This window comes from Pseudopipra pipra, chromosome 3 (assembly GCF_036250125.1).
Source record: "Pseudopipra pipra isolate bDixPip1 chromosome 3, bDixPip1.hap1, whole genome shotgun sequence".
Classification (NCBI taxonomy): domain Eukaryota; kingdom Metazoa; phylum Chordata; class Aves; order Passeriformes; family Pipridae; genus Pseudopipra; species Pseudopipra pipra.
In genome coordinates, this window is record NC_087551.1 from 41,799,877 (window position 1) to 41,817,845 (window position 17,969).

General features: G+C 45.9%; 1 protein-coding gene and 1 long non-coding RNA gene across 3 annotated transcripts in view; one reads left to right on the forward strand and one right to left on the reverse strand.

Annotated features, from left to right (window-relative positions):
• The first annotated feature begins 370 nt into the window (after positions 1-370).
• EGLN1 (egl-9 family hypoxia inducible factor 1) overlaps positions 371-17,969 on the forward strand; it is a 35,680-nt gene continuing 18,081 nt past the window's right edge. Inside the window, exon 1 of one of the 2 annotated variants that reach the window (XR_010429123.1) lies at positions 371-1,749. Coding sequence is in view for 1 of the 2 variants with exons in the window: in XM_064648838.1 (XP_064504908.1) it covers positions 826-1,749 (924 nt within the window). In the remaining variant the exon portion in view is untranslated. The remainder of the gene's footprint in view (positions 1,750-17,969) is intronic. The other variant, XM_064648838.1, reaches the window with a different exon arrangement.
• LOC135411383 (uncharacterized) lies at positions 6,583-7,721 on the reverse strand. The gene is made up of 2 exons (XR_010429128.1): positions 7,525-7,721; positions 6,583-6,776 (listed from the first exon to the last, which is right to left on the reverse strand). It is a non-coding gene; the product is annotated as an uncharacterized LOC135411383 (long non-coding RNA).

A 17,969-nucleotide genomic window follows, 5' to 3' on the forward strand; every position in this document is an offset into this window, starting at 1 on the left:
CCCGACTTCCATGTCATCTCTTGCTCCTCGGTAACCCCGCCTCACCTGCGGCGGGGCCGCAGCCCCGAGGGGCACCGGGGTAGCTCGCTACTGGGGAGAGGCGCACCCACAGACTAGCGACCCACTGCCCGCCCAGCGACGGCGGAGGGTCCCAAGCAGCCCAGGCCGATGACAACCCCCAGCAGTCTTGTCCCTGCAAGGAAGGCCGCGCTGGTCGGAGAGAGGCCTGTCCCTTCGCCCAGCGCCGAGCCCCGCGGCCGCGGCGATGCCGCTCAGCCCCTCCGCAGCAGCGCGGAGGCCGCGGCCGGCCCCGCCCGCCCGGCCCCGCCCGCCTGACGCGCCGGCGGCGCTGGCGGGCTGGAAGTGGCGTACGTGCACAGCGGGCCGCTGGAGTGGCGCCTCCTCCTCCTCGCCCCGGCACAGCGGCGGAGGCGCGGCGGGGAGAGGCGGCGGCCGCGCCGGCCCGCGCTGCACCGGGCAGAGAGGCCGGCGGGGAGCGGAAGGCAGTCCCGCACCGCGCCACCCCGCTCCCCCTCGGCCGCTCCGCCGCTGGCGGGGCGGCGATGAGGCGGCGCTAAGCGGCGTTAGCGGCGCAGGGAGGGCGGCGCGGGCCCCCGCGCCCCGGCCGCCCCGTAGGAGGCCGCGGGCCGGCGGAGGCGGAGGGCGGCGGGACCCGCGGCGGAGCCGGAGCCGGGCGGCCATGATGCAGTGAGCGCTCCCTCCCCGCGCGGCCGGGCGGGGGCCCGCGTTAGCGCCGCTCCCGCCCGCCTCCTTACATAACATAACCCGGCGGCCGAGCGGGGCTGCGGCGGCAGCACCAGCGCCATGGCGAATGACAGCGGCGGCGGCGCCGGCCAGGGCGGCCAGGGCGGCCAGGGCGAGAGCAGCGGCGGCAGCAGCGGCGGCGGCGGCAACAGCAGCAGCGAGCGCGATCGGCAGTACTGCGAGCTGTGCGGGAAGATGGAGAACCTGCTGCGGTGCGGGCGCTGCCGCAGCTCCTTCTACTGCAGCAAGGAGCACCAGCGCCAGGACTGGAAGAAGCACAAGCTCATCTGCCGCGGCGGCGGCGCGGCGGCGGCGGGCGCGGCAGGGGGCGCTACCGAGCCCCGCGGCGGGCACCCCCCGCCGCCTCGCGCCCACGGCGGGGCCGCGGCGAGCGGCAGCGGCCGGGCGGGGGCCGGCAAGGGCGCAGCGCCGCCGTCCCCGGACGCCCCCGCCGAGGCCGCCCCGCTGACCAACAACCACGTCGCCGCCGCCGCAGCTGCCGGCGGTGAGGCGGAGGCCCCGGCCGCGGCCCAGTCCCCGTCGCCCTCCGGGGAGGCGGTGCTGCTGTACCGGGACAAGTCGAACCTGTACCCGGGCGGCGTGCAGGCGGGGCCCGGCGGGGCCGCGCTGCGCCCCAACGGGCAGACGAAGTCGCTGGTGCCGCAGCGGCTGGCGCTGGAGTACATCGTGCCCTGCATGAACAAGCACGGCATCTGCGTGGTGGACGACTTCCTCGGCAAGGAGCTGGGCGGGCTGGTGGCCGAGGAGGTGCGGGCCCTCCACCACACCGGCCGCTTCACCGATGGGCAGCTCGTCAGCCAGAAGAGCGACTCCTCCAAGGACATCCGCGGGGACAAGATCACCTGGGTGGAGGGCAAGGAGCCGGGCTGCCAGACCATCCGGCTCCTCATGAACAGCATGGACGATCTCATCCGGCACTGCAACGGCAAGCTGGGCAACTACAAAATCAACGGCAGGACGAAAGTGAGTATGGGAGGGAGGGAGCCGGGACCCCCGGTGGCCCCCCGGCCACTGCACCGGGGGAGTTGCGGCGGGGGGCGGGAGCGGGTCGGCGGAGCCGGCGCTTCCCCGGGCGCGGCCGTGTGTGCGCGCACGTGTGCGGGTGCGTGCGGGTGCGCACGTCCGTCCGTCCGTCTGTCTGTGCGGGGCTGTCCGTGTGCCCGTGCGCCCGCTGCTGCTCCGCTCCCCGGAGCCGACTCGTACTTGTGAGTTGTGTCCAGTTCTGGGCTACTGTGTTCGCTTGTGGGCTCTGTACAAGAAGGGCAAGGAGCTACTGGAGACGGTCCGGTGGAGGGCCACAGAGATGATCAGGGGGCTAGAGCATCTCTCTTAAGAGACGGCGGGAGCTGGGCCTGTTTAAAGTAGACTGAGAGAGAATCTCACTGATGCACATAAATATCTCAAAGGCAGGTGCCAAGAGGATGGTGCCAGGCTCTTTTCAGAGATGCCCAGCGACAGGGTGAGGCACAATGGCCATAAACTTAAAACACGAGAAGTTCCACATCAATGTGAGGAAGAACTTCTGTACATAGAGGGTGGCAGAGCACTGGAACAGGCTGCCCAGGGAGGTCTTGGAGTCTCCCTGTCTCGAGTCATTCAACAACCTGCTTGCTCTAGGTGATCCTGCCTTGGCAGTGGGGTTGGACTAGATGATCTCCAGAGGTCCCTTCCAACCCTAACAATTCTGTGATTCTGTGGCTCTCGCCCAGCCCCAGCGAGCCCGGGCCGCAGCCTCCGCGGTGGGCGAGTGTTGTCCCGCGGTCAGCCCAGGGATTGCTCTCGTCCGGGACAGTGTGAAAGGGTTTGTTTACCTCTTAGCTTTTCCAGAGCAGGAAAAAAAGGCAATCTCATTTATGTCCCTCTGGAAGCTGTCTGCTGGGCGATGGGTATTGAAATGCAAGTTTTCCTGTGGTCTCCCGAAAAAAATGTATGGGCTCCGGGAAGCCGAGGGCAGCTTGTGCTGGGCACCGGCTGCAAAGCGTCCCGGCAGCAGCGCTGGCTGGGGAGCGTGGAACAGCCTGTGCATAGCTTTTACAGGCTCACGTGAATGGGCCAGGTTTTGCTCAGCCTTGGCTCAGGATGTGGCCTGTCTGGTGCTGGACTTAAAAATGTGGGTAGGAGACCCGCATCAGTGACCGAGTTCCCCGGTGGCACAATAAACCCATGAGTTACAGTGCGGCCCTGTAGCAGTGGTGCTGCGGTGGGCAGCAGAGTCACAGCCATGAGGAGCAGGGCAGCTTTGGGCTGAGATTTTTACTGTCATCAAGTCTCTTCTCCGCAAAAAATCTTACTCTTTAGCTCTATTTTGAGACCAGAGAACTGAGTCAAAATCTCCCGTTGTATTAGCCTAATTTGCAATTCCCTTCCAGTCCTTTAAATAAAATTCTGGCCCTTGGTAGGAGACTAGTAATGAATATTCATTAGTATCTTTTTCTTTGAAAAAAAAGAAAAGAGTAGTGAAGGCTCATCACACTTTGCTACCTCTATTAAAACATAAGGAAGCCAGTGAATTGGTAGGAGCCATCCCACCGAGGTGATTGCACTGTCACAGATGGACTGTTGTTGCTGCAGCTGCAGAATCTCAGCTGGTAGGAAGCTGCGGGAGGGAGGAAGGGAAAAACTGGAAGGCAAAAAACAGCCCTGGATTTGTTCGGGGCACGGGAAACTCCTGTGATAAAGAAAAGTGGGTGGGCATTTTTTTCTTTTTTATTTTAAATGCTCTCTTTCTGTACCTTCAATTGAACCAGTTCTGTGCTAAAACTTTTTAACAGGAACATGATCTAGAGTCCTCATAGATCCCTGTGGGGCTTTTCTAAGCCAACTTATGTTTTGAACAGTCTTAAATCTCTTCAAGGCTTCAAACTTGCCCTCTAAAAATATCACTGGTTTTGCTGGGTTTCAATTTTATGCAGCCAAGAGGAATACCACATCTGGTTTTATGTGCAGTGGTGTGCTTCTGTAAAGAATATGTGCCAGGGTTTTAGAAAAGGGCTTTTGGAGTTGTAATCCTGAATCATATGTGCAATTCCTGGACTACTGTATATGACATTTCTACTGTTGCTAATTGTGAAAGATTGAGAAAAATCTCTTCAGGTGGCATGCCTTTGCGGAGCAACAGCAAAGCAGTGGGATTATTTAGCCCCCCTTGGTTTTCAGTCACTGATGAAATCCCTCTGTATTTGGGGTGTCAGAACAGGTGCAGGAATCAGATCAGTAAAGGTGCAGTACTTTGCTCCTTGGTGGTGCAGAAATGCATTACTTTCTGTCTTCTCACCTTCCCTCGTTTATTTCCTCACAAAAATCAGTGCTTTTAGTGCACAGAAAAGCTCAGTTCCCTAAAATTTCGACAAAGCAGAACAAAAACCGTCAGTCACTCTCATAGAATCACCTCACCAGAGCTGAATTAACAAAAGCAGATGATACCTAGAGTATCATTTCAGATAACTTGTATACCTGTTGGTGTTGTTGGCATTGAACTTGCCATCATTTCTGTAAAGTGTCTAAAAGCACTATATGAAAAGGAGAAAAGAAATAGGTTTGAGATGTGCCTCTCTTAGCTTGTAAACCTACCTAACTGTCAGGGAAAAAGCTATGTTGCTTTAATAGAATCTAATTCGAACTGATTTACATTCACCATGGCCAGTCTCTTAAGGTGAAGTACATGAAATAAGGTCAAATGTTAAGCGTGAGAAACCTGAAATTTTACAGTTGAAAGTCTCTGATGGGTAATACACTCTGATAGACTAACTAGGGCTACCTAGAACTGATCTGCTTAAGCTGATGTGGTTCTGCTTAGTCCTGACTGTCGCAGATGACTCTCCAGCCTGAAGGTATCTATACAGCAGTAGGTATAGACTAACCAAGTACCTTTGAGGTGTGTGGAGGGTACAGCAGCATGTATAAGGGAATGGCTAACTATTTACTCATCTTGGAAGTCCTGACTTACTGCATTCCTTGCTTTTGTTCTCTTTCTTTCCAGACTCTGCTTCCTTCTTTTCTCTACCAGATGGTGGTACATACTTGCATACATGAGCTGTAGTGTCTTTCTCCTACTTCCTGTTATTTTCTAGTTTTTTCTTCTTTCATCTCTTCACAAAATATTAATTCTCCTTTTTTCCTTTATCTTATCAGTTACCACACTTTTATGTGCATGTATTTCTGTTTCCTGCCTGTCCTGTCTTACATAGTGGAGATACAAATGTGCTCATCTAAGTCAGGAAAAGAAATGTCCTGATTCTCGCCCAGGTAAGAGGGTTTTTCCTCCTTCTCCACACAGAGGCGGGTTAAGGGAGGAGGCAGCTTTATGATTTTTTTGCTAAGTTTCTCTTTCCTCTCCTGTGGATTCTGCTGATCTGAAGCTTACATCCTTTACTGGTCTTGCAATAATAGTGGGACTTCCTAGTCGTGGACTGGATTCCTAGTAATCACCATATAACCGGACATCTGATCTATCAGCTATTCCTGTTTCTGCCCTGTTACACCAGCACCACCCACCTCCTAGACCCTACCCCATACCTTTTATTGAAAGGAGTTTGAATGGACAGTTTGACAGGCCCTGTTGCATCCCTTTAGTTTTTTCTTCATTCCTACCTCTTGAAACCTGTCAGAAGACCTACTGTTCAAATTTTGGTGCATTTTAATTCTCTCCTGTCTTTATCAGGCCAGTGATACCCACTGCTTCTCAGCCACCAGTAGCTTAAGAATTTGCTTTATTTGTTACACATCATGCAAGCTTGCTTTTCTGCTTTTTCTTGTAATTGCTCATCTCTTACTCTCTGCTCATCTCCAGTCTCAAAATAAATTGACCTGATTCGAAGTACTTTAACTGCTGTTCATAATTACCTGTGTGTTCATCAGTTTTCAATGTGATGCTGCACACTAGAGCATCCTGGAGTTTTCTGAAGACCTGGAGGACTCTGGATTCAGGCTAATCTGACTGTGCCCTATTGAATAATATTCTTTTAAAGTTAGTAATGCTTCTTCAGAAAACAATTCTCCAAGAGTGAGTGGATTTCTCATACCCTGCTGTTAATTTTTCTGTAAAGTGGAAAGAAGAGGCTGTATGCTCTTGCCACTTATTTATATTGCATCTTTTCCACAAACATGTTGGATTAATGTTACCAAGGAAAAGCAAGATTTATGGGTGTTCTTTCTGCTATATCTTGTTCTGCAAAGTGTAACTGTGAGCATATGTGGCAGTAAGAAGACAAATGAAAAAGATGAGATAGAGAATAAGGACAACCAAGCAGGTACTGGAAAGCGATGATAATGGCAAAATACTGGTAGAAGAAAAGGAAAGTGAGCACAGGGGTGGGTGTGTGGCTCTCTTGTAGCTCAGGTGAGTCCTGCTCTGATAGAAGAACCCAAGAGCTTAGGAATGTCTATAAAGTAGGGGACTTCCCCTCAATTTGCTTGTGGCATGCACTGTTACAGAGATCCTTCTGTATCATTCTGGAGATTCATTTCACTACCACACCTTGAATTTATTTCTTAATAGAAAACTTACTGATCTAATTGGTTCCTAGTGAATGACCATATGTATGGGTTTGAATCTGCCAGTGAGTTGTGGGAAGGTGTGACCAGCTCTCTCGCACTCTTCAGTACTGGCCTGAGTTGCTTGACCTTGATACAGAATATGACCAGTGCTCATCCTTATTCCTGACAGCAATATTTCTGTTGGTGATGGTGTTCTCTTCTAGATGAGTGTCTTGGTCAGTGAAGGATTGTATGGTGAGTCATGACTACACAACAGCCCACACACAGTTCTTAGAATCCTGTTGGAGTAGAGCCCTGATATGCAATGAGTATAGTTTTCATTTGTTGTTCTTCATGTACAAGCGTTCTGGGTCCCAAATGGAACAGATGATCAGAACATTGTCTGTGGGTCTCTCCTGCAAGTGATCTTTTGATTGAGAAGCACAGCAGAATCCAGAAAAGACTCTTGTTTACAGCCAACTTGAATGTTGCTGAGGTTCTGGCTGGTTCTCCTACTAGAGAAAATTACAAAGATATGCTAATTTCTGAGGGGCAGCTGTGTATTGATTGTAACTTTAAAGTGTGGTATGAATATAGCATGTCCAAGGGTGGGGAGCACCACGTGACTGCCAGGAACTTCTCTCTGTGTTAGACTGTGGTTCAATGAACACTTTTAGCTGGCACTGCTGGAGAAGCAGTCACTCTTCTTTGCCAGAACGAGTATTTACATGGCCATCCTGTGAACTGGTTTGGGGAACTGATCCATCTGAAAAATAAATTGGCAAAAGAAGTGCTCCTGGTTCAGTGTTCGGATGTTTGTCCTGGCACAGGGGACTGGCAGATGGTGAGACTTTCTTTCAGCAGCACTGCAAATTTATGCCAGTTTAAAGTGTTTGCCAAACTACAGCCTTAGTTTAACACTTGAAGTCTGATTCTCCCAAAATTTACCCTTGAAAATTTGAGCGCGTTTTAAGAAATCTTTGCTAGCTGTCTATTTTTTTCTTTCTTAACCTTTCTTTTCTTTGTTCTTCTGTGTACAGTGTGAGACTCAGTTCTTGCCATCAGAAATGCATTCTTCTGTCCTCCAAGAATCTTCCTTGTGAGAGTTTTATAAAAGAAACTTTGCTGGTCAACGCACCAGGTGATCCCATGTAACATGTACATGGGATCAGGGGGCCGCAAAGAGGGCCATCAATAAAACTTCTACCCTGGACTTTTACAGGGCAGATTTCGGCCTACTCAGAAGACTGGTTCAGAGGGTACCTTGGAAAACAGCCCTTGAAAACAAAGGGGTCCAGGAGGGATGGACATGCTTGAAGAAGCAAGTCTTGAACGCACAGGAGCGGGCTGTCCCAGTGTACCGAAAGGCGAGCTGGGAGGGAAGACGGCCAGCCTGGCTGAACAGGGAGATTTTAAAGGAAATTAGGGGGGGAAAAAGAGAGCTTACTGACTATGGAATGGTCTAGTAACACAGCGGTGTTGCATCAAGGGTTGGACTTTATGATCTCGGAGGTCTTTTCCAACCCGGTTGATTCTATGATTCTATGTACAGTGGAAACACGTTTTCTCCAAATCAAAACTGATTTCCCCACACACCCTGCAGCTTCAAAATCAACCTATTGTTATGCTTTTTGGCTGTCCCTATCCATTATTCTAGAGTTTTATTAGCACCAAAGATGTTCTTGAGTTCTCTATTTCAAGACAGAGCTGGACTATCATCCTCTGCAATGAACAGTGTGCTGCAGCTTGCTGCTGCTTGCTGCTGGTAAAGAAGGTCCCTACTCAGCCCCATCCCCTTGTGTCCCATCCACTTCTTCTGCTTCAGGGGCTCTGTCTGAAATAGGCACTTTGAGTGCTATTTCACATTTCATGTCTTGTTTCCTCTCCATTGCCCAGTGCATGAGGATAGCTCTATGAAATTCTGGGTTGGTTTGTTGCTTGCTTTTTCTCAGTCATTTTTTACTAACTAGAGTTAATTTTTGAGTTGTTACTGTTCTGGAGATAAGGAACCTGTAACACTGTAGTTTGTGCACATCAGTGATTTCAGTACAACTGTGGGTAATTAATTTTTTCCTCTCAGTGATACCAATGATCTTCTGACCGTGTAGCTGCTTTGATGTTCTGTACTGTCTTTCCTGCACAGAATGGGCTCAATTTAATACTGTTCAAAAATCAAGCAGGATGCTTCTCATCATAGCTGTACAGCTTGAGAGGAAGAGCTGTCTTCCCTCTGCTGTGGCCTCTTGGACTGAAGTTCCTTGGAAGTAATGTCCTGCCAAGTCATAGGACTGTCTGAACAGCAGTTCTCAGATCTCTGGGTTAGTTGTATCAGTAACCTTGACTGAGAGATGTTTTCCCTTTTTCTAAATGATGCCTAATTTCTGAATAGGTTGCCAGCTATTTCCTGAAAAAAAATCAGCAGCATGTTATTCTCTTCCATGATATTTACCATGTTCATAGTATTTGTATTTCAGTTGTCTTTAGACTGTCTTGGTTAATATCTGACAGCTTTTAGGTTGAACAGGCTAGGTTGCTATCGGAATTTTGCGGGATGTGGTCTTTGTAGTTGCTACTGTCTTGTTCTGTACTGAATGCTAGGGTGTATATTTGTACCTCTAGGTATGTACGTAGTGTACTTGGAGCTTAAATGAAGGCTTTCTGCTGCAGCAGAAAGGAAACTTGTTATAAAAGGGAAACGGATACTCTGTATAGAGCAAAAATTTCTTCTTGCCCATCCGGAGACTAAATCATTTTTCTTTAGGCTCCTTGGAGAGCTCTTGTACAATGACAGCACTTTTTTCAGTTCAGAAATTCATTTTGGGGCTGTTGTGAGTGGGTTGATTAATTAATTCTTTGTTGGGACACTCATAGGGCTCTCTGGCTCTTGCGCTGGTATATTTTGTTACTTTTCAGTAAGGGCGTGACTGTAGACAGTGCAAGGACTGTACAAGTGTTTTTTGGAAATAAGCTTACTCAGAATATATCAATTCAAGATCTTTATTCACTGGCATGTTTTTTACACTGCACTAAGAAAATAATATTTCGAAAGTATTTTCAGTGAACAGAAGAGTGAAGTTATTTGACTACTGAGTTTGATGGTCATTATTTATGATACCCTTTTTTCTTCCACATTTGTGACTTAGACCCCTCAAAAGGAGGACTAATGCTAGTCTTTGAGACCTTCTGAAAGAGTCATTTGGTGCTCATTAAATCCTTGTAAACTCTTTCCAGTTTTCGAAGATTGTTGGTAAATGATGGGTGATCAGGCATATTTTCAGAGCAGGCTTGTGCCAGAATTAGCTGGTAAGTGGCAGTCGTAAGCTTCATGTCGAAAACGAATCCACTCCGTGTTCCAGGACAGTGTCTGTCAAAAATAGAGCAATGCTTTTATGCACGTAACAGCTGCTTACACTTGAAGACTTTCTTGTTCTTTGGTATTTAGCTTAAAACTACTTGAGAGTATTTTTGTTAGCATATGATGTTATAAATAGGAATTGGGTAGAAATGTGCATGCCTGCACGTCTGTGTGGCCTTTGTTTGTGGAGGTAGAGTGGTTATCGATATGTTGTATGCATAGTGCTCTAACAAAGAGATGAAGTCCATACATGTAGGGTAATTAATGAGGCCTAAAGAAAAAGATTATTTAATACCCCAAGATTAATTTTACACATTAATTTAGAGTCAGACCAGCTTAGACCGCATAGTTTGACCATGGAGGCATTCTGGACTGTACAAATTATGTACAACTTTTGACGAGTTGCTGCTGTGTGGCCCCAGAGTGCTGCTGTGACAGCAGAGCCCGAGACTGCCTTGCCTTGTTTCAGCAAAAACAAACATGTTGAAAATGATATAAAGGTGAACACAGTGAGGGGAGTTCAGCAAGCTGTTTTTCCTTTTGATCCTAACAGGGTGGAGGAATTGTTACATTGGTTGTCAGATGACATTAAAGTTATAAAATGCAAGAAACTGACTGAAGACTTGGAAGTTTTATATGTGTTTACTTAATTCAGGTTTGGTTTGGTTTGGTTTGGTTTGGTTTTTTGTGTCTTTGGTTTGTTTGATTTTCTTTTTATATGGGTATATTTTAAATATATTTACAGGATGATCTTATATTATTGGTTCACATCACTTTGTTCTGTTGAGAGCTCAAAATTCTTGGTGAATTGGCAGAGGCTGTAGGTTTCTCTGCTGGGCACAGTCTTGCTGTGGCTTACTGACCTTCTGGTATGCCAAGGTCTGTTATCTTCTTGCTTGCGTAGGTCAGAAGGCTGCAGCTGTATAGTTAGAACAGTCCTGAAGTTACTAGTCAAATTAAACAAAAAAGTTACAATAATAGATTAACCTGACTGTTGTGATAATGTGGAATTTAAATTGCTGTAGATTAAAAACTTGGTCTATACTAACTTTGAGGCCAGAATCCTCATATATTTAAGTTCTCTGCCTTGTGAAAAAATCCAGGGATGTAACATGTGAGAGGTTTCCAAAGCAGTTTATAGTTAGTTAATAACACATCTTTCTTGTTGCTGCTCTCTGTGCTGTTCAAGCATCTGTTCAAGCAGCTGAACTTCGCTGTGGATGCCAAGATCCCTCAACAGCTTCTGCTGTATTCGGACAGTGTGTGGTCTGTGCTCTGCTGAAGGCATCGGGCCTTTCCAGTGTCGGTGGTTGCTGCATTGTTGTTCAGGCAGCTGGCATGCAGCCTTGCTGCTGTGAGAAAGGAAACTGTGGCCAGTTGATAAGGGCATCTTAAACTGACTCAATTTCAGCTGGCATACTAGATGATGCCTAGTAAAATAGATGCTGGCTTAATCGTCCCTCTGTTTGGCTTAACCTTATTTGTGTCTCTTTTAGCCCCTATATGACAGCACATCAGCCACTCAGTGCTGCTCTTCGTGGTGGTGGATTTGCTTTTTCAGATCATATGGTGAGAGACTGAGAGAGCTGGGACTATATTGGAGAGGAGAAGGCATGAGGGGACTGTACCCATGTGTACAGATACCTGATGGAAGGAGTGAAGAAGAAGGATCCAGGCTCTTTTCAGCAGTGCTCAGTGATGAAGCAGTGGGCACACTGAGATGAAAGACATTCCATTTAAATGTAAGAAATGCTTTTTACACTGTGAGGGTGATCAGATGGAGAAGCAGGTTGCCAGAGAGGTTGTGGAGTCTCTATCCTTGGAGATATTCAAAACCTGATTACTGCTCACCCAGCCCTGAGCAAGGGGCTGGACCACATGATCTCCAGAGGTACCTGCCAACCTCAGCCCTCCTGTGGAAAAAAAAATACTGCAGTTTGGAGTGGAGGAGATACCAAAAAAGCCAATTTTTGCAGTCTGTTAAAACACTTTTTTCAGAAGTGGCACTGTCAGGATAAGTCCTGCTTATTGCATCTCTGAGTGAAATGGGCAGAAGTCTGTCTTCCTACTAGTGGTTGTTTGCTCCCTAAAGGATCATTGTGGTTGAATGTGTCAGTAATGTAACTGTTTGAAATATTCCTGCCTTGGATCCCTTTTGGTCATTCAGGTTGTCACTTGTACTAAGTCTGTGCAGCTGCCTCTTTCCTGATTTCTCACAGGTTGCGTGTTTTTCAGCTCGTAGGTGCGTATACTCCTAGCACATTTCTTTCCTAGTATAGCTTTCAAAGCATGTGTACACTTCACAAGACTGATTTAAGCAAAAGTTTAAGAAATGAATATCAGTTATCTATAGGGAGCTCATACTTTCTCTCCAAAATTACAGAATTATTTTAAATTTATATATGATTTTAGGACCACTTCTGTACTGAGAGGGCATAATGCAGTAGGGATAGTTATCCTTTCTTTGCAAGACGCACAGAAAAGTGAAATATGCTGTTTCAAACAGACAGTCCACAGACTACCCAAAAATGCTTTGTTTTAATATTTCGCCTATTTTTATTTATGTAGCGAATTTGTCACAAACATCTGGACAACATTGTTTTCGGTACATTTCAGTTTCACTTAAGAAAAATCCCACCCCCTCGATATTAAAAAAGTTTCAGAGAAGTGTGAGAAGGGAACATTTGAAGAGGTAAGAGTCAGGCTCATATATTTTATTCAGGCTCTTGAATAAATCAAAACCCTGCAGCTCTCAAGTTACAATCCTCACCCTCCCATCTACCTTCTAGTCATTTTCTTTCATCTGTCTTCCCCACACGAACTTGCTGCTCCTGCCCACTTCTATTCTGCCTGCGATTCCCTGGGGACCTCGTTCTGCAGTGGTGGGTTCATTTTCTGTTGAGGGAGAGGAGAAGAGGTGCTGAGAGAGGCGAGCTGCCCCAGCAGGGGTGCAGAGGGCTAGGCTTGCCTCAGTTGCTGTTCTCTGCCAGGTATTCAGCAGTTGCAGCACCCTGTCAATGGAGTCTCCTCTGCAAGGACTGCACTCGAAAGATAAGAGCCACGTGCCTCTCGGGAGATGCCAGTTTGACCATCCATGCCATATATCTAGTTGTGAATTGAGGCCAGATGGAGTTGTGCTCATCTGAAGTGACCTTCTGTGTAAACGAGATGCTAGACCATCCCTGAATTGTAGGTTAAAGCTATGTGTTTTTGAGCACTATCCAGTCTTACTGTCATCTGTCTTCATAGTGTTCTGTATTTGTTGTAAATAATCAATAATTGGTGTGTGTATAAAGCTTCAAAGTGTATATAAACTGATGCTGTTATATACTGTCCACCTCTGTCAGTTCAGGAGCTCTGAGCCAGAGGTTGCATCTAGACCACTGCTTGTAATACGTGCAGATGGATGGACATATTTGCCATTAATTTGTGTAATCTTGTTTTAAAAGCCATTTGTACTTTTGGCCTCTGCAACATCCTGTAACAGCAAGTCCTGCAGTTTGATTAGGTGGAAAAGGAACTTCCTTTTGTTTAAAACCTACTGATGGTGATTTCAGTGTCTCCTGGACTCTGTATTGTGAAAACTCATTTCCCAGTAGTTTTACTTGTCATGTTTTTAAAAAAAGTCCGGCATTTGCTTCCATGCATTTTTTCAGCTGACATACTTTCCCTCCTAAACTGAAGAACTGTAGTCTTTTTAGTGTTTATCCAATGGGTACTGGCCCACTATTCTGGTCCTTCCTGCTGCTCTTCTGTGCAGCTTTTCTAGTTCTACTAATAAGGTAAGGCAAGCAGAATCACAGTATTTAATGTACAGTATGTCATGAGTTTGTATGCTGGTGTGGTGATATATTCTGCGTCACCTTTCCTTGTTTAGTGATGTATGACACTTTAGTTGCCTCCTCTGCTGTGCTGAGATGATGTTCCTAGGAAAACAGCCTGTGTTTATTACCTTTTTTTTTTCTAAAGTGATGCTATTCAGTTTAGAAGACATCACTTTATAAGGAAGCTTTTGTTTTTTCCCCAAGGAATATTCCTTAACACTTACTCTTTCCTGAATTTCACTTGCTGTTTTGCTGTCCAGGCACATAGTGTCATTTTGCACCCTTCTGTGTACCTTTCTGCAGCCAGGGCTGGGATGAACTATGCAGCATATTACTGCGTGTAAACACTGTCATTCTGCTGCTCATCTATTCATATGAGGTCACAAATGAAAAGTACAGGTTCTGTGGGGATCCTGCTGGTAACTCCTCATTTTTCACTGAAAGAAGGTTAGTTTGCTATCGTGAAATTGCAGTTGCAGTTTACTGTTTTAGTGCTCTTTGCTTTGCTTGTTCCGTTACTTTGAAATGCCTTGAAAGTAAGATCCATGCTTGAAGTGCTTTATACTTTAAAAATTTCTAATTTTTGCATTAAAATTAATGCCTTGAGTAAAATTTTATTAAATCTCCATTATAGCTTGGAGGAAATGACATGTAGTGACTCCCGAAGGCCTCCTAACACCTGGCACAGACTCAAGAACAACACAGGAGTTCCTATACTGGAGTCCTGACTTTGTCATTTTCCTTAGTGAAAATAGAAAATGGGAGTGGCCTCTCTCATGAGCCAAGGCTATGCCAAAATTATATTGTAAGAGGTCATAAGCTAAACATATATTATTTTTACCTGTTTAGTCCTATAGCTTTATTTGTAAACATGGAAAATAATATTCCACTGCAGGACAAGAAATACAGGTGAAGGTGCTATCAACTAGCTTTATTTTTAGTTTAGTCTTCTCTTTTAGCAACTAGAATTTTGCAGATTTCTGCTTTTTACTGTGTCTTTTCTCTTTCTACACTCAGATCCTGCTACTTTGAAGGAACACACCCACTGAAAGACAAAGCTAGTATTAAATGATCCTTCCTGACCGTTGAGATTTCAGTTTCTACAGTTCAACTTGTAATAACTCCATATTAAAACCCCAGAGAAAACATACCTTTGAAGAGTGAAAATTCCGATGCCCTTTCCCTCCTGCCTTCACTCTCCCACCCGCCTTTTGGGAACAGCTTTCTAGAGGGAGTGATGGAATTTTTCAGGGGCTCAATGGGGAACAGAATTGGCCAGCAATGAGAAAATCGAGTCCCTTTGTGATTTTTTCCTCTGAAAAGTCTCTTAAACTTCTTTTTGTCATCTAGCCTTCATCTTCAAGGAAGGGTTATCTTGGCTTGGGAACCCTTAATTAAGGTTACCTTTACAGAGTAAGTAGATTCTTGTTTTCTGGAGTAACTTTCGGTTGTTTTCATGGTAGCTGTTTAGCATTGCTTGTATTGATCCTGGGGATAAAATATACGTTTTTTTACTGATTTGTGTGTGTGCCAAGTGGGGGAATAAGTCAGTAGTTAGGCTTGAGGGCAGAGCTGCCATTCAGAGAGATAGTTAGCTTTTTGCAAGCTACTCCATGTGAACATTTTATCTGTGAGACCAATGATATGAGCAGCCTTCTGCCCGTAGTGGGTGGATATGAGTACAGTAGTGCTGTACTGTGTGTGGAGCAGAAGCTTTTTTCTGGTCTTTGCTTGCAATTCTGTGTGCTGAGAGTAACCTCCAATGTCCAAGATGTTTTGTGGTGTGGTTCATTAAGGGGCCAGAAGCACACAAAAGCAATTACAGCTGAGGCCTGCTGGGGTGTCTCAGTCATTAGTGCTTGCAGCCTCATTTCATGGGGTTAATAGCAGGGCAGTTGCAATTAAAACCTGTACTGTGGAACTTACTCCCTTCCTTACTGCAGTGCGTGGTTGGCAAATGCATCCACTGTCGGCAGGTCCTTATCCACTCCTCTTCCTCTCCATGTTCTTCCCTTCAGCCTTTCTATGGCTTCGGAATTGGCTTTCCTCTTCTTTGGTTGCCCCTGTCAGAATAGTCAGCTAGTGAGGAAACAAAATGAGTTTTGGGATCTGTTTTGTCTCTAATATAAAGATAGAGGGCCATCTACTATACGTAATAGAAATTAGTAAATCAGTTGGCTGCCTACAGATAACTTCTTGAAATGCAGTCTTCTATTTAGAAACTGCTATCCAGTGTTCGTGTGCAGTACTAGATACATGTTTTAGAAGATCTGTTGTTTATTCCTAGTAATTATGTAGAAATTTCATTTTAAAATACGATCTCTGCTTCAAAGACCTATTTCTGCCAATCCTGAAATCTGGAATGTAGGATTTTTAGAATTGATTTCTGTTCCACTTGTTCCTTAGTTCTTGTGATATTCAGCATTATTTTCCCCCTTCCAATAATGCAGACTTTTGTCAGTGTTGCTATTCCTTCTGGTGCCTGCTTCTTTATTCATCTTCCCTTTGTTTCACTGTACATTGTATGTCCGTCAGTAATTTCCACTGCTGTTGCTTGAGGTGATGATGAGTTCATATCCTTGACTTGTTTTGTGGTATTTGCAGACTGAGGCAAACACTTTGTCATCAATTACGTTTTTTCTTTTTGTTTGTTTTTCTTTTTTTTATTCACACAACATTAAGCTAGGAACAGGCTTTACTTAAGCTCTGCAGATCTTGCATGTAGGTTGCATAAATACGTCCTGTGGAACAATGATGTGACACCTCTGATCTGGGCTACTGTTGCTAATCCCTGCAATCTCTTCCCAGTAAGTATGGTAGATTGCAAAGCCCTAACTGTCCTTTGGTTTACCAGAAAGGTTTCTGCTGATTGGATTTTTAGGGACATACAGATAAACCTTTCTGCAGAAACACAAAAGAATGAGGTGTGCACATCCTGTCTTGAAATCCATTATTTCTAGGTGGGGTTTGGAACAGTGTGCTTCCCTTTTATATTAAATGCAGTGCTTTTAAGAAGGTTTAAAAGTATGTAAGTGCTGGCTGCATGCTAACACAGCTGGTGTTCAGATTTCTAACTTTCTTTGTGAGCATTTGGGGAGAAAGGTCCTGGTTCTGTGCTCTTCTGGATGCCTCGGAAGAGGGAAGTAAAGTCTCAGTGACAGGTTGTTTCAGAAAGGCTTTCTTGTTCCTGTCAAGCTTTTCTGCTTACATCATCACTGTGTGGAGTTTGGTTCTGCCACCTTCTGATTTTGAGTGGGAAATTTTGGGATTTGAGGTTGGCATCTGAAGTCTAACCACAATTCTTGTTGAGTTATATAGACAGTCATAACGATGTTGATTGACAGGAGCCTTGTCAGTTAGCATTAACTTAGTTGATATTCACAGGAAAGGGCCAATCTGTGGAGAAGCCTACTTGTCTTTTAGGAAGGGTGAATTTTTTGATGAATATATAAAATACTATTTTTGTTATTGAAATAGTGACAAAGAGGAAAATAGGTAACTTTTTTGATTGGATTGGTTGTTTTCATAGCAGTTTCCTAACTTGGAACCAACCAGATGGGTCCATTTTAACCATTTTATAGTTGGTAATGCAGCATGTTTTATTTTTCCCACGGCCATGAGAGTGATGTGTCTTTCCATCGTGCTGGTCTCTTGGGGCATAAGTGGTTGTGATAATGGGGAGATTGGGAAAAATCCTGTTGAAGCAGCACCAGGGAGCTCTGCAGGAGATCCTAACCTAGGAATGATCTTGTTGCTGCCATGAGTGTACGCTTGCTGTAGGGTCAGCTGAATTGGTGTTAAGAAGACAGTGGGGCTTTTGTATTGGCTAGGCGAGCACAGGCAGTTTCCTCGAGTGTTTTTTGCTGCCTGGACTCGGTGTTGGGTACATTCAGATCTTTCTTGTGCTCACATGGTCACATACTTCTAGGGCAAATACATTGCATTCCTGAGCTGCCCTCCTTCGGGAGTTCCACAGAGTCAGCCTCCCTGTTTCAGCAGAATGCCTCCTTAACCTGAAATGACATGGCTGCCTCTGCTGGCACATACAGTTGAAGGCATGGGTTTGGGAGCCAGTTTTCCGACTAGGATGCCAACGTCACCAGTCCTGCTCGTGGCGTTTGTAATCAGCCTGTAGCTCTGTGTGGCCTCAGCTGTTCGCAAGGCTTTGGCCAAGCACTGGTGGGAACCTGAGACAGCTGGAATACCAGTAGATTTCTATAATGCCTGCTTGCATTTGAACTGGATATACTGGGTGATCTGGTCAAACGAAAAAAACCCTAAGTGTTGTTTATACCAGCTGGGACAGAGGCCTTATTACAGAGCTATGGTAGGATTGTAAAGAAAGGCTTGGATGGAGACAGTTTATGTGTGAAAGCCCATAAAAAGTAGTATGGGCAGAGTCAGCATTTTTTGCATTTAAATTGTAGGTGGCTTGAAAGCTTATTACAGGCTGTTTGTAGCTATTTGGCTTTAGACCTTAGTCATACTTCTGTGCAGTGTTAATATAAATTAAATCAGTGTCTATAAAT